Source organism: Epinephelus fuscoguttatus, linkage group LG20, assembly GCF_011397635.1.
Source record: "Epinephelus fuscoguttatus linkage group LG20, E.fuscoguttatus.final_Chr_v1".
NCBI classification, from domain to species: domain Eukaryota; kingdom Metazoa; phylum Chordata; class Actinopteri; order Perciformes; family Serranidae; genus Epinephelus; species Epinephelus fuscoguttatus.
In genome coordinates this window covers 27,803,286-27,820,363 of record NC_064771.1, presented here as the reverse complement: position 1 = coordinate 27,820,363, position 17,078 = coordinate 27,803,286, and the positions used below count along the sequence as shown (strand labels likewise).

Here is a 17,078-nt window from a genome sequence, read left to right as displayed (position 1 = left end):
GTTCAGTACATTTCTGCCTGATTGATTTCCTGTTTCTCAGACTCTCTCACTGCTTCCCTCTTCTGCTCTTCCTCTTATCTCCCTCCAAATTGGACCCAGTGTGTGTGTGTGTGTGTGTGTGTGTGTGTTTGTTTGTTTCTCAGTGTGTACTGTACTGAAGTGTGTGGGTTCCTGTCTCGGCCACTATGCAGCAAATCTGTGAGTGTGTATGTGTGTTAGCGTGCAAGTTGGGCACGAGGGTTGCACTGCGTAGATAATGTTCCAGGGCGGCCAAGCTGTGTGTGTCGAGGAGATAAGACTGTTGCTGGTTACTGAAGCACCTCTGCCATTAATCATAGTTTAGTAGCCGCTTGGCCTCAAAAAATTGTTAAAGCCTCACTGTGTGCAGAGAAAGACTAAAATCCTTCAGAGACAGTGTCATTACAAGTAAGAATTAACATGCAGTGTTTTTTCCCCCTGGTTTGGGGGATTTTAATGCTTTCAGATCAGATAACTTACGATTGGAGGAAAATAAAGGATAGAAGGAAGCAAGAAAATAAAGAAATAAATAAGGGGAAAAGGGCACAGTGACAGGTGGGATGAAAAGTAGCCACAAGAAAAGATGGAAGCAGCGAGGAAGGATGGAATCGAGGAAACAAAAAGAAACAAGAAACAGGAAAAAAAAGGGAAACGGTTATAAATGAACAAGGAAAATAAATAAACAGGGAAAAAGAAATAAACAAGAAAAAAACTGACATGAAAAAGGGAATGAACCACAACAAAAAAGAAATAGGAAAACTAAAATACAAGAAAAGAAGAGAAATAAACAAGAAAAAAGAACAAGAAAACAAGGAAAAAGACATAAATATGAAAAGTGAAACAAGAAAAGTAAATTAAGAAAAAAAGAAGTAAACAAAAAGAACTAAATAAGAAAAAAGGAGTAAACAAAAAAGAAATAGACAAGAAGAAATGGGAGGGTACAAACAAGAAAAAACAACAATAAACAAGAAAGAAATTAACAAAAAAATAAACAAGTAATAGGGTTATTCTATAAACACAAAAAAGAACAAAAAAGAAGTAAACAAAAAAGAAATAAGCAACAAAAAAGGCAGAGGATATACACAAGAAAAAAGAAATTAACAGGAAAAAAGAACAAGAAAATGAAATAAACAAGAAAGAAGACAAATATAAAAAAATGAAACAAGAAAAAAGAAGTAAACAAGAAAAAACAAGGAAAAGGCAAAGAAGTATGAACAAGAAAAAGAAAGGAGTAAACAAAAAAGAAATAAACAAGAAAAAAGGGGGAGGGTATAAACAAGAAAAAAATAAAAAAGAAGTATACAAAGAGGAAATAAACAAGAGAAATAAACAAGAAAAGGGAGAGGGTATAAACAAGAAAAAATGAATAAGCAAGAAAAAAGAAGTATACATAAAAAGAAAAAACACGAGGAAAATAAACAAGAAATTAACCAGAAAAATGAGAAATATGCAAATGAATGATAATTAGAAAACAAAAAAAATTAATAATTAGAAAACAAAAAAAATAATAATTAAAAAACAAATAAATGACTAATCTAATGACATTTTTGTGATCTATTGTTTTTAATTATCTCAAAAACGGTTGGATTGTCATAAATTTAGTGCAAACATGTAGGCTTCCCAGAGGATGAATCCTAATGACTGATGATTCTCTGATTTTCCCTCTAAACGTTTTCAGCAGGTACTTTTGGCTCTTATTGAAATATCTCACCAACCGTTGGATGGATGTCAGGAAATCTGGTTCATAATTTACATTATAAAGACGTCCTATAAACAAGGACACAGAGGTTCTCTGTCTGATCTGCCATCCTCGTTCTATAAATCTAGTGTGAACGGCCTCAGAGTGCATTAGTGTGTCTGCATGTGTACCAGTCTGCTTGTTAAAATCTGCAGTGTAATTTCTTTTCATTAATGCGTGATGTAAGCTTTTATTGGGCCGCAGTATATAACCTGCTCTGTATTTTGTGGCCTAATTTCGCTTCACTTTGATGTCAGCAGTTTCTCTCTCAGTCCGTCTAAGCTTCACTCACACACTTCTCCTTCTCTGAGAAGATTACTGGAAGTGTCTGATCACCACCATGTTGAGTATGGGGTGCTTTAAGGTTATGGAAATTTCACCAGTTCAGCGTGGATCAGTGGGAGTAAATGCATTAGGAAGAATCCTGCTGTGGCAGTGGACAGCATATGGGAATCATCCATGAAAGCCTTTATGCAGAGATAAAATGCAGACATGGGGATAATGTGATTTGGATAAGAGCAATTCCACTCCTCTTTTCCTCTCACTTCTCACAAACTTTCACTCCCTTTTATTCACATTGTCCTCTCTGACCCAAATCCTCCTCCTTTCATCCAAAACATCTTATTCTCCCATCTTCCTCAACGTTTACTCACTCCCTCCCCTTCCCTCCCCTCCTTCTCTTTGTGCAGTGCCTCTGTCCTGCTCTGAGGGATTCACAGAATTGGGATACTACAATGGCACCGTGTCTCAGACGGACTCTGGCGCCCCCTGTCTGAAGTGGACTGAGTTTCCAGACTACGTCATGCAGTACCCGGGCCGAGGGCTGGGCGACCACAGCTACTGCAGGAACCCGGACCGAGAGTCCAACCCCTGGTGTTTCTTCAGACAAAACTCTGGAGCCATCGGCTGGGCCTACTGCGACTGCCACCAGGGTATGACCACGGATCACCAGGATGTCACTGACACAGGATCATTTATAATACTACTACTACTACTATAACTACTACTATTACTACTACTACTACTACTACTACTATAACTACCACTACTTCTACCACTACTACTACTATTATAACTACCACTACTTCTACCACTACTACTACTATTATAACTACCACTACTTCTACTACTACTACTACTGCTACTGTTACTACTGCTACTACTGCTGCTACTGCTACTGCTGCTACTGTTACTGTTACTACTACTGCTGCTACTACTGCTACTGTTACTACTGTTACTGTTACTACTGCTGCTACTGCTACTGCTGCTACTGCTATTACTTCTGCTATTACTGCTACTGCTACTACTGCTGCTACTGCTATAGCTGCCACTGCTGCCTGCTGCTGCTGCTGCTGCTGTGCTGCTGCTGGTGCTGCCACTGCTACTGCTGCTGCTGCTGCTGCTATGGCTGCCACTGCTGGCTGCCACTGCTGCTGCTGCTGCTGCTGCTGCTGTGCTGCTGCTGGTGCTGCCACTGCTGCTGCTGCTGCTGCTGCTGCCACTGCCTTCTGCCACTGCTGCTGCTGCTGCTGCTGCTGCTGCCTGCTGCTGCTGCTGTTATGCTGCTACTACTACTACTGCTACTGCTGCTGCTGCTACTGCTACTGTTACTGCTACTGCTACTGCTGCTGCTGCTACTGCTACTGTTACTGCTACTGCTGCTACTGCTACTGCTACTGCTGCTGCTACTACTACTGCTGCTACTACTGCGGCTGCTCCTGCTACTGCTGCTGCTACTGCGGCTGCTGCTGCTGCTGCTGCTACTGCTGCTACTACTGCTACTGCTGCTACTGCTACTGCTGCTGTTACTGTTACTACTGCTACTACTGCTGCTGCTACTGCTGCTACTACTGCTACTGCTACTGCTGCTACTACTGCTACTGCTGCTACTGCTACTACTAACACCCTACTTCTGCTGCTGCTGTTATATATGTAATGCTCTGCCATCAATAAAACCAATGCTAATTCCAATGAAATGCTGCTGCTGCTGCTAGTCATAACAGCATTACACACTGCTGCTGCTGCTGCTATTGTCATCATCAGTTACTCTGCTGCTGCTGCTGCTGTGCTCCTTCTGGGGCTGCCTAACTGCTGCTGCTGCTTGAGATGATAAGAGAATGCCACTGCTGCTGCTGCTGTACAAAATTCTTGCCACTGCTGCTGCTGCTGAGCTGCCACTGGCCTGCTGCTGCTGCTGCTCTGCTGCTGTTGGCTGAGCTGCTGCTGCTGCTGCTGCTGCTGTTATCCCTGCCACTGCTGGCTGCTGCTGCTGCACTTGCTGCCATTGGCTGCTGCTGCTGCTGCTGCTGTAGGCTGCTGCTGCTGCAATGGCTGCTGTCAAGACTGAGATGGAATCAAACTTGTTTCATTAGGCTGCTGCTGCTGCTGTGTAGCTGTTGGTGCTCTGACTGCTGCTGCTGATTGCTGTCATTGTTGCTGCGTAAGGTAAATACTGCTGTTCTTTAAACTGGGATATGTTGTTAACATGCTGCTGCTAACTGCTGTCCAATCCGTGCTGCTCAGTTTTCCTTTTGAATGCTTGCAGACTGCAGTGCTAGCTGCTGCTGCTGCTGCTGCTGCTGTCTTTGCCTGTGTTCAAGTGCTAACTGCTGCTGTGCTGCTGCTGGTGCTGAACAGTTGGCCTGCTGCTGCTGCTGCTGCTGCTGATATGCTGCTGATATGCTGCCACTGCTGCTGCTGCTGCTGTATTTTGGTGCTGCTGCCACTTTTTGGCTCTGCTGCCCACAAACTCTGCTGCTGCTGTTTGCTGCAGGCAGCTATTTTCAGCTCTGCTATAATGCTACTGCTGTACTGTGCTGCTCAACTGCCAAAGGGCAGACTGCTACTACTGCTGCTACTGCTCATACTGCTACTGAGCATCTACTGCAGCTGAAGAACCAGATATGCTACTACTACTACTAGCTACTACTGGGACTACTACTACTACTACAATGCACACGACCACTGCTGCTGCCATGTTAAGTACCTAACACCACTACTTCTACTACTACTCATTAAATAAATGTAATGCTCCTCCATCAATAAAACCAATTTAATTCCAATGAAATGTTTCCAGTACTGGGGAAATTAGTCATAACAGCATTACACAGGAAGAATTTAAGATTATTGTCATCATCAGTTACTCTGTAGAGCAGTCTGGACTCCTTCCAAGGGGCTGCCTAATTAATATAACGGGTCTTGAGATGATAAGAGAATAACAAAAAATACATTTCTGCTGTACAAAATTCTAAAAAATTCAAAATTCTGACCAAGCTCCAGGGCCGATGGACTATGTAGGGCTGTTGGTGAGCATCTGTTGTCATAGTTTTTGCGGTGTTTCCCTCACCATTGGCACTTGTTGGTCAATTCAGCACTTTCGATTTCGATTGGCAGTTCAGAGAAACAGAAGTGAGGAAAGGAAACCAATGGTTGAAGTCAAGAGGGCGTGAGATGGAATCAAACTTGTTTCATTAGGTAGGATTATTTTTTGTAGCTGTTGAGCTCTTTTGCTGAAATGGTTCATGATTGTTTGTCATTGTTCGCTAGCGTAAGGTAAATACTGTTTGTTCTTTAAACATTGGGATATGTTGTTAACATGCTACCTGACTAACTAGCATGTCCAATCCGTCCGGTCCTCCAGTTTTCCTTTTTGAATGACGAATGCAGACTGCAGTGCTAGCTGGCCGATGTGTGGGCTGTAGTCTTTGCGGTGTGTTCAAGTGTAACTTTCTGGCTGAGAAACGGGCAATGTGAGGCGATGTAACAGTTGGCCTTCGTTGCCACTAGTTCTTTGATATCAGTTGGATATGTCTGGGCCACTACAGGGTGTTTTGTTGTATTTTGGATCATTCTTTTTGGCTTTCTTGCCCACAAACTCTGCTTCCATCAACCTCGTTTCCAGCAGGCAGCTATTTTCAGCTAAAAGCCCTCCTATAATCCCACTGTACTTTACATGCTCAACACCAAAGGGCAGACAGACAAAGCTAGCGACTAGCTCATACAGCAGTGGAGCATCTAGCAGCTGAAGAACCAGATATCCGCGACGCCAGGGATTAGCACACCTGGGACCCCACCCCTGCCTGCCGCCCGGCAAAATGCACCAGACCCTGATTTTTGTCCCTGCAAGGTGGTGGGTCCATGTTAAGTATGGGGCCAAGTGTCCCCATACTGGGCGAGGTGCTCAGGGTCTGAAGTGACCAGTTCATCACCTCCAAATCTGAGGCCATGGTTCTTTACCGGAAACCAGTGGATTACCCCCTCTGCGTTGGGGGAGAGTTACTTCAAGTATTTCGGGCTCTTGTTCATGAGTGAAGGTAGATGGAGCGTGAGATGGATCAACGGTTTGGTGCAGCTTCTCCAGTGATGCAGGCACTGTGCCGGTCCGTTGTGGTGAAGAGGGAGCTGAGCTGGAAGATGAACCCCCACCTACAGTCATGAGCTCTGGGTAATGACCGAAAGAATAAGATCGCAGATGCAAGAGGCCGAAATGAGTTTCCTCCAACGGGTGGCTGGGCTCAGCCTTAGTGATAGGTGATAGGGTAAGGAGCTCGGACATCCAGAGGGAGCTCCGAGTAGAGCCGTTGCTCCTTCGCATCGGAAGGGGTCAGTTGAGGTGGTTCGGGCATATAATTAAGATGCCTCCTGGCACGTTTCAGGCACATCCCACTGGTAGGAGGCCTAGGGGCAGACCCAGAACACGCTGGAGGGATTATTTATCTCATCTGGCCTGGGAACACCTTGGGGTCCCCCAGGAGGAGCTGTAAAGTGTTGCTGGGGAGAGGAACGTCTGGGGTGCTTTGCTCAGCCTGCTGCCCCCGCGACCTGGCCCCGTATAAGCGGTGAAAACAGATGGATGGATCACTGGATGGAGAACCAGATATTTCACTCAGGAGTTGGTGTAGACCAGAGCTAAAAAAAATGACCATAACATCTAAATAATGTATGTGTCGTTGTTATAGGTTGTTCTGCTGCCCTCATGTGGCCAAAAAAAATCTATTCATTCAGCTTTAAACCATGAATCCATGAAGAAACTGTGATACAGATTTATACTGCGGCACACTGTAGATAAACATCAGACTACTGGTGAATATTTACTGAGTAAAACCACCTTCGTCTGTTTGTATTTTTAGGTGCGGCACGTTTGGTGGGCAGCTCATCCTCTGGCAGTGGCCGTGTTGAGGTCTACCTGAATGGCCAGTGGGGGGCAGTGTGTGACTCTCACTGGTCAGACAGAGACGCCAGTGTGATCTGCAGGCAGCTGGGCCTGGGGTAAGAGAAAACAAAAACTCCTCATTCAGTATTGATGTTTCACAGCTGCGATGCATTTGCTCTTATTTTTATTTCAACAGGGACATTGGCACGGCGCTGCAGCACTCGCAGTTTGGCTCAGGCTCTGGCCTCTTCCACTACGAGCGTCTGGGTTGCCGCGGTGACGAGAACACTCTGAGTAAGTGCCGGAGCAGGACGTTCGTCACCGGTGACTGTAGCCATGGAAACGAGGCAGCAGTTGTATGTGCGCCGCCAGAAGGTCAGTGTGACTTCCACAGTGTCATGGCAACCAGACCTGAATATTTTCCCACACACCTGAGAGACAGAGATTTGTCTTTTTATTTATTTATTTATTTATTTATTTAGAGAGAAAAACATCTATTGAAAATGATTTGTCTCTCTTTTATTGTACACTTATGGTTTATTTTTTATACATTCCTACTTTGTTAATGTTAATAAAGAATTAAATGTGAAAGTACAAAGAATGCTGTTTGACCTACACTGCTATATTTCTACATCCTCTCTCAGGCAGTGGACCGCCGCTGCGATTAGTCGGAGGCGAGGAAGACTTTGAAGGTCGAGTGGAGGTGTTTCACGCAGGAACGTGGGGCTCCGTCTGTGACGACCAGTGGGACGACAGAGATGCTGAGGTGGTGTGCAGACAGCTGGGTTTCAGGTATGTATATCAGGAATTTTTCACACCAAGTTAACACGTGTGGTGACATTTAAGCCCCTCTCTCAAACAAATGCCTCCCTAGTAGCTCCTGACTACAGGGTTCACACATTAAATCACACTTGAAGCAGTGGAGGGAACTGCGTTAAAGGATAAGGCTGGCACTTTTCATCAAATCACACTAAAGACTAAAGCCAACAATGTGTTTGTCGTTTCATAATAATTTCTGGATTCCTCACCCTGTCTTTAGCCCATTGGTTCCTACTGGTGACATTAATCACAAATATAAAGTTTCATTTTTAAAAAAGATTCAGTAGTATCCTAAAACAGCTGGGTGCCGTAGTTTTTATCAAATGTTACTCAAACAGAGTAAATAGTGCATTTGTTGGGGACTGTTTTCACACCAGATTTTAGGGAGGCAGGACGATGTATGTAGGATTGACTCAAAATAAACTGCAGTGTGCGTGTTCATTGTGATGAAGGAACACGTCACCAAGTGGGACAGTGTGACTCATCTATGTGTTTTTAATAGCTTCTGGACAACGATGAACTTTAATTTCACAGACAAATAGACTTTGACTACACTAATGATACCTTTGAATAGGATACATTTTTTGTTTTTGTTTGTTTTTTCATAGGGTTTGTTGGCACTAAAAAGGTAGAAAAAATTACCAGCCTTGTCCTTTAATAGGGGGGAGAAATAAACATGTAAAACTTGTTGTTTAGATAGATAGACACCATACATATATAATATCCCCACAAAGAGCATGTGCTGTAGATGGTTACGTACAGCCCGTTCTTATTCTCAGGGTGTCAAATACCGATGCTTTGGTGTGTGATATTGACGATAAAGACACCTTGTAACAAATTAATGAGACACACTGGGCTTTCACGTAACTCAAACATAAACCCATCTGAGGCAATACTTGAGGCTGAGAGAAACTGACGTAGTGTAAAAGCGAGAAAGTCTCCGTAGAGCGGTAGAGGCGGATGGGTCAAACAAAACTAGACTTTTAACCAGGTGACTGCAGTTCGTGTCCCTTTGAAACCAAAAGTCAGTGTTGTTTTAACAGAAAGTTACGCAATTTATGTATAGGTGTCACGCGCTTTCTTTATGTTGCACTGTGTTGTGTTATGTTGCGTTACATTGCGTTGTTTTACATTGCGTTACGTTGTGTTATGTTCTGTTGCGATGTGTTGCATAATGTTGCGTTACATTGTGTTGCGTTGCATAGCGTACGTTGCGTAGCGTATGCTGCGTAGCGTATGTTGCGTAGCATACGTTGCGTAGCGTTTTGTAACATTGCGTGAATTACGTTGCATCATGTTGCGTTATGTCAGGTTATGTTGGCTTGGTTTACGTTGCGTTTCGTTGCATTACATTGCGTTACCTTATGTCACGTTGCGTTATGTTACATTGTGCTATATTACGTTGTGTTGTGTTGTATTGCGTTGTGTCGCTTTGCGTTGCATTACATTACTTTATTTTATTATTTATTTATTATATGGTATTAGACGCCAAGGGGCATGACAAATATATCTGATATAAATATATATATAATAAAGTATTCTGAATCTGAATATATATATATATATATATATATATATATATATAAACCATAAAAAAATTAAAAAATACTAATACAAAAAGACCATCCTTATTCATGCTCAATCACAGGCGGAGTACAAAGGGCATTAGACGTGTTGTCCTAGATGTAGAAAATGAGGATGATGTTATGTTGTGTCATTTTGAATAATAAATGGGACGCCTTGCAGGGCTGCCATTCTGCTTTAAAAGCCTAATAACAAATTAAATTGAGCTATTTTCCCGAAGCTCTTGAGTGAATAACATTTTGGAACAGAGCACATGAGTGTCATTTGGATCAAGGTTTTTTATCATGTAGTCAGAAACACAATGAAAATCCCTGGTAAACACGTCTGTTCAGGTAGATTATGTTTGGATCTGTGCAGGTGTTTCCCTCCACACACACAGAGCGTATCCCCCGCAGAGGAGGTGTAACATCCCAGACTACTTTGAGTGTCAAACTGCTGATGAAGCCATAGCTGTGAAGAGAAAGAACTCCCTCCATGTTCAACATTAGGTTGCATTTCATCTCCTCAAACACTGTGGGACGTCTCACCATCTGTGTTTGTGCTCCTAAATAATAGATGTTCTGACACACAGGTTCTCACACAGCTGCACACCATGCTTTGACACTTAAAGACAAAAGGAAGACATTTGTTTTTTCCCACCTGGATAGTTTTTTTTCAATAGGTATACGTGTCATTTACACACTTTTTAAGGTTTTTGCAGACTGACATTCAAACCAAGTCCTACTATGATTCTGTTGTAGCCACAGCCCGAGCTAACAGTCAAATGGGATTTAATACAATTGTTAGGGTGAGCTAGTTAACCCAAATCACATTTGATTGGATAAATATGCCGTTGAGACTTCACAGGAAAGGAAAATACAATAACTTTTTTTTTTTTTGACAACAATTAACTCATGAATACAGGATTGGATTTTGGACTATGCATTATATATTATTTATATTCTTCATTTCATCATGCTTCTAAATTCTCAAATATGATTATTTATTATTTATTCATGACAATAATAACAAAGTTTTTTGGTCCCTTACAATATGAGTCAGACCAAGATCAGGTTCTCCTGAGTCATTCTGTATTTTCTGTGCTTCACTGTTTTTATTTTTAGCTCAAACATGAAGTTCAGCTGTACACAGGAGCACAAATGCATGGACTCACACAAACACACACATAAAAGTGCTTTTTGTAGCCTTTCAGCATCAATAAATAATCACCACATGAACATCCTTGTAAGAGCTATTCATAATTTATTTGGATGATTTGATTTATTTTGCTTTATTTTAAGGGTGCTTTTTTCCTGTTGCTAGTACTTTGCTTTGTTTTTTAAGAACGAGACAGATGATTCAGACCAATAACACAACTACATCATTTAAACCTTTGGTCATAAAATATTCTATAAACATTCATGATTCCCAGATATGGTGAATAACGTACTGTACTGTGAATTTTTTTTAGCATATTATACTATGACTTTTTGATGACTTACTATACTGTGACCTTTTTTGATGAACTCGTCACATGCTAACCTGCGACTTTTTTATGACATTTTTCATGAACCTTTTTTTCATAATTTTTGATGACATGGTATACTATGACATTTTTTCATATTGTTGGATATACTATGATGTTTTTTTCATTATCTCGGACGACATGTTATACTATCTTTTTTTTCATAATTTTGGACGACATACTATACTATGACTTTTTTTTATATTTTTGGATGACATGCTATACTGTGATGTTTTTTTTCATATTTTTGGACGACATATTATATACTATGACGTTTTTTCATATTTTTGGACGACATGCTATACTATGATGTTTTTTCATATTTTTGGACGACATGCTATACTGTGATGTTTTTTCATATTTTTGGACGACATATTATATACTATGACGTTTTTTTCATATTTTTGGATGACATGCTATACTGTGATGTTTTTTTCATATTTTTGGACGACATATTATATACTATGATGTTTTTTCATATTTTTGGACGACATACTATACTATGACGTTTTTTCATATTTTTGGACGACATATTATATACTGTGATGTTTTTTCATATTTTTGGACGACATACTATACTATGACGTTTTTTCATATTTTTGGACGACATATTATATACTATGACGTTTTTTCATATTTTTGGACGACATGCTACACTATGTTTTTTCATATTTTTGGACGACATGCTATACTATCACGTTTTTTCATATTTTTGGACGACATGCTACACTATGTTTTTTCATATTTTTGGACGACATGCTATACTATCACGTTTTTTATATATTTTTGGACGACATGCTATACTATCACGTTTTTTCCTATTTTTGGACGACATGCTACACTGTGACGTTTTTTCCTATTTTTGGACGACATGCTATACTGTGACGTTTTTTCCTATTTTTGGACGACATGCTATACTGTGACGTTTTTTCATATTTTTGGACGACATGCTATACTGTGACGTTTTTTCATATTTTTGGACGACATGCTATACTGTGACGTTTTTTCCTATTTTTGGACGACATGCTATACTATGACGTTTTTTTCCTATTTTTGGACGACATGCTATACTGTGACGTTTTTTCCTATTTTTGGATGACATGCTATACTGTGATGTTTTTTTTCATATTTTTGGACGACATATTATATACTATGACGTTTTTTTCATATTTTTGGATGACATGCTATACTGTGATGTTTTTTTCATATTTTTGGATGACATGCTATACTGTGATGTTTTTTTCATATTTTTGGACGACATATTATATACTATGACGTTTTTTTCATATTTTTGGATGACATGCTATACTATGACGTTTTTTTCATATTTTTGGATGACATGCTATACTGTGATGTTTTTTTCATATTTTTGGACGACATATTATATACTATGATGTTTTTTCATATTTTTGGACGACATATTATATACTGTGATGTTTTTTCATATTTTTGGACGACATATACTATGATGTTTTTTCATATTTTTGGACGACATACTATACTATGACGTTTTTTCATATTTTTGGACGACATATTATATACTATGACGTTTTTTCATATTTTTGGACGACATGCTATACTATGTTTTTTCATATTTTTGGACGACATGCTATACTATCACGTTTTTTCATATTTTTGGACGACATGCTACACTGTGACGTTTTTTCATATTTTTGGACGACATGCTATACTGTGACGTTTTTTCCTATTTTTGGACGACATGCTACACTGTGACGTTTATTCCAATTTTTGGACGACATGCTACACTGTGACGTTTTTTCCTATTTTTGGACGACATGCTACACTGTGACGTTTATTCCAATTTTTGGACGACATGCTACACTGTGACGTTTTTTCCTATTTTTGGGCGACATGCTACACTGTGACGTTTTTTCCTATTTTTGGACGACATGCTATACTGTGACGTTTTTTCATATTTTTGGACGACATGCTACACTATGATGTTTTTTCATGATTTTGAACACATGCTACACTATGACGTTTTTTCCAATTTTTGGACGACATGCTATACTGTGACGTTTTTTCCTATTTTTGGACGACATGCTACACTATGACGTTTTTTCCAATTTTTGGACGACATGCTACACTGTGACGTTTTTTCCTATTTTTGGACGACATGCTACACTGTGACGTTTTTTCATATTTTTGGACGACATGCTACACTATGATGTTTTTTCATATTTTTGGACGACATGCTATACTATCACGTTTTTTATATATTTTTGGACGACATGCTACACTATGATGTTTTTTCATATTTTTGGACGACATGCTATACTGTGACGTTTTTTCCTATTTTTGGACGACATGCTGTACTATGACGTTTTTTCATATTTTTGGACGACATGCTACACTATGATGTTTTTTCATATTTTTGGACGACATGCTATACTATCACGTTTTTTATATATTTTTGGACGACATGCTATACTATCACGTTTTTTCCTATTTTTGGACGACATGCTATACTGTGACGTTTTTTCCTATTTTTGGACGACATGCTATACTATGACGTTTTTTCATATTTTTGGACGACATGCTACACTATGATGTTTTTTCATATTTTTGGACGACATGCTATACTATCACGTTTTTTATATATTTTTGGACGACATGCTATACTATCACGTTTTTTCCTATTTTTGGACGACATGCTATACTATGACGTTTTTTCATATTTTTGGACGACATGCTATACTATCACGTTTTTTATATATTTTTGGACGACATGCTATACTATCACGTTTTTTCCTATTTTTGGACGACATGCTACACTATGATGTTTTTTCATATTTTTGGACAACATGCTATACTATGACGTTTTTTTCATATTTTTGGACGACATGCTACACTATGTTTTTTTTAATAATTTTTACAACATGCCATACTATGACGTTTTTTCATGATTTTGGACAACATAATGTGCTATGATGATTTTTTGACAACATGCTATACTATGATGTTTTTTTATATACTATGAATTAAAGTACGTTTTTTCACATATTCTATAATGACCTTTTTTCGATGACATTTTTCACATCATAATATTTTCATGGAAGAATGACACCCTTTAAATTTCCATTAATATTTTAAAGCACTGCTAACAATGGCTCGTCAGGTCATTTGACACTTTAATATAAATGTTTAACCTGACTCTTTAGTCTTTCCCATCTCAAAATTACTTTCAATCTCTGTTAACAAGGGAAGAAATGGACACAGTATTGAGACAAAGTTTTTTATGTGTTCATGTGTTGCAGTGGGGTGGCGAAGGCCTGGTCATGGGCTCACTTCGGTCAGGGTTCAGGTCCGATTCTGCTGGATGCTGTGAAGTGCACCGGAAACGAGCTCTTCCTAGAGCAGTGTCCCCATGGTGACTGGGAGCAGCACAACTGTGACCACATGGAGGATGCTGGGGTCTCCTGCAGCCCTTATACAGGTACAGTACACACACAGGGTTCTGTGCACACTGATAGGCTTCAACCTGCTATTTATAGCCCCTGAACATCAATAAATGATTACTGCATGAAGCAGCAGCTTCCTCTTTATGGGAACTGAGGGGTAACATATCCACTGGCATGAATCAACAGCCACTATACATCAGACTAAGATTAATAATTGATCTGAAAATGATAGATTAATGTTAGCATCCATAAAAATTTAATCTTGCCCCATGGTTGCGTAAAGTGCATCAAGTATATCTGCCCTTAATCACATTTACAGACTTTATCACAGAAATATAAAACTGTTTCAGATGGTGTGGTGCGTCTTGTTGGAGGAGACAGTCCATGGGAAGGTCGGGTCGAAGTTTTCCATAACGGCGACTGGGGGACGGTGTGTGACGACCACTGGACCCAGCAGCATGCAGAGGTGGTGTGCAGACAGCTGGGCTACAGGTATGGAAACACCCAGAGAGATGTACGGCTAACCACACATCAGTCCTCTTCCATATGTAGAGCTGCAGCGATTAGTCAGGTAGTTAATCTGATGAATCTTACCTGAGTCAACAGAGTTGTTTTGACCAAATAGAATGACTGACATTTCATTGGTACGATGAACACACTTTATGTTATGAAACTGTGTATTACTTAAGCTAAACAAAAAACTTTGAGTATTTGCATAACTTTACTTTCAAATTCTGAATAAGGAGAAACTACAAACAGGATATAAAACCTCTTCTCCACCTTCAGGGGCCACGCTGAGGTCGTCTCGGACGGGGCATTCGGCGAGGGCGTTGGGCTGATCCTCCTGGACGACGTCAACTGTGAGGGATCAGAGACCTCCCTGCTGGACTGTCCACACGGGATCTGGGGCCGGACTGACTGCTCCCACAGCGAGGACGTCGGCGTTCGCTGCAGGAGCCGAGCTAGCCAAGAAACCAATGACGTGCCAGTTATCGCACCTTCCACAGGTGAGAGATGAGGATGGGTGAGGACCCAGACCTAAAACCTGCCTCTTAAATTAGACCCTTTAGTCACAAGCTCTCTGCCCCAACCTTACGGTTAGTCTGAATAGATTACAGTGTGAATTGAAGCTACAAAGAGCAACAAGGCAGATCCCTGTGAGCAAAAACCTCGGGCGTCAGACTGAATACTTTGTTTATAACAGGTTTTTTTAGCTGGACTGATTTCTGTATGTGGTCATGTGCTCCAGACACGCTACTAAAAGTGATTAAACCACATAGCCTACACTGCTACATGTAGCCACATGCTAACATCAGGGAAACGTGTATTCTTGGTTGCGGATGTTGTTAATTTCTCCACAATTTCGGATCGTATTCCTGCTTTACATGGTAGAAAGTGCTGCTGTTTTCCATTATAATCATTTACACGACAAAGGTGTGGAAGACCTGAAAATGCTGACCTATCAGAGCAGACTGGGCTACTTTGGAAGGGGGGGCTAATGTTTATTGCTTTGTGTTATTTTTATTAAAATTATACCCATTTCGCCTCAAAATCTGTGTACATGTTCACACTTTCATATTTTCAGTGTCTATAAAGCACTTTGAAGCTGCATCTATATAAATAAAGTGCCACAATTAGGGAAAATACGCTGGCTTTGATACACGTTGTTTGAGAGCACACCAGACTGCTGTGTAATATTTTGTGAGTTGTTGTTAATTAGAAAGCAGCTGTAGTAAGAACAAAGGAAGTACTGCACTGCAGAAGTTTGGTGTCTGTATAACTGCAATTAATCTTGTACGGAAAGGGCAAGCTGTTCCTGCAGAGCGCTGGTCTAACGCCAGGCTGTGAGCTGTTTACTTTAATAAACATGCAGGAATTGCATCAGACTCCGTTTAAGACAAAATTCTATGATATAAATAATGAACACAATGTAAAAAATGTTTCTATCTGTCTCGTCTATTTATCTGTGAAAGGCTTCTGTCTCCTTTTGTGGGGCTGTATCATTACCTCAGTGAGAAAACATCTGTGTTTCTCGCTCTCCAAAGAATTTAAATGCCACATGTTGACAGCAGAGAGAATAAAGAGGTGTTTACTGTGCCTCCTGTAGACACTCGGTCCATTAGAATGAGAATAGAGGCTGGATAAAGAGACACCAGGCTGCAGATGACATTTAACACTGTCAGTGGTCATATAACTCTCAGTGAGTGCAGACTGGAGTATGTAGGTGCACCGACATGAATATGAATGAGAGTTGTGTTTTTTTCTCTTCCTGTCAGGTCCCCTGGTACGTCTTGTGGGTGGCAGCAGCAGAAAGGAGGGTCGAGTTGAGGTGTATCTCCATGGTGACTGGGGAAGTATTTGTGATTCGGGCTGGAACGACCTGAATGCAGTGGTGGTGTGCAGACAGCTTGGACACAGGTTAATGTTTATATGCATGACAGAGACAGACAGTCACATTTTTTATAGAAATGCACACACACAAAAATCACATTTCTCTCCCTCCTCAGTGGTGGGGCGGTAGCGGCCGGAGGATTCGGGCAGGGGAAGGGGCCCATCCACCTGGACCAGGTGAGGTGCACAGGGAAGGAGGAGTTCCTGGGAGAGTGTCCCTCTCTGGGCCAGAGCATCCAGGGCTGCAGACGCAGGGTGGATGCAGGGGTGAGGTGTGATGTCACGCCGCAGAAGTCAGCGGTACAAGCCAAGCCTCAAGAGCTGAGCTGTGGGCTGAGGAAGCTGGTGGAGGAGGAGAGCAAGAGGAGGAACCAAGGGCAGGACAACATGCTCAGGTAGGATTTAGGACATGATTTGGTGCTACAGTCTGTCCAAATCTGTGGCTTTGTT

The 17,078-nt window shown here is 40.8% G+C and overlaps 1 protein-coding gene across 1 annotated transcript in view; it reads left to right on the top strand.

Moving 5' to 3' along the window:
- Positions 1-17,078, top strand: part of LOC125881078 (neurotrypsin-like) — a 46,856-nt gene that overhangs the window by 23,062 nt on the left and 6,716 nt on the right. Inside the window, exons 3-11 of the mRNA XM_049564032.1 lie at positions 2,446-2,688; positions 6,886-7,024; positions 7,105-7,283; positions 7,553-7,700; positions 14,094-14,272; positions 14,588-14,729; positions 15,024-15,244; positions 16,514-16,655; positions 16,745-17,023. Coding sequence (XP_049419989.1) covers positions 2,446-2,688; positions 6,886-7,024; positions 7,105-7,283; positions 7,553-7,700; positions 14,094-14,272; positions 14,588-14,729; positions 15,024-15,244; positions 16,514-16,655; positions 16,745-17,023 — 1,672 coding nt within the window. The remainder of the gene's footprint in view (positions 1-2,445; positions 2,689-6,885; positions 7,025-7,104; positions 7,284-7,552; positions 7,701-14,093; positions 14,273-14,587; positions 14,730-15,023; positions 15,245-16,513; positions 16,656-16,744; positions 17,024-17,078) is intronic.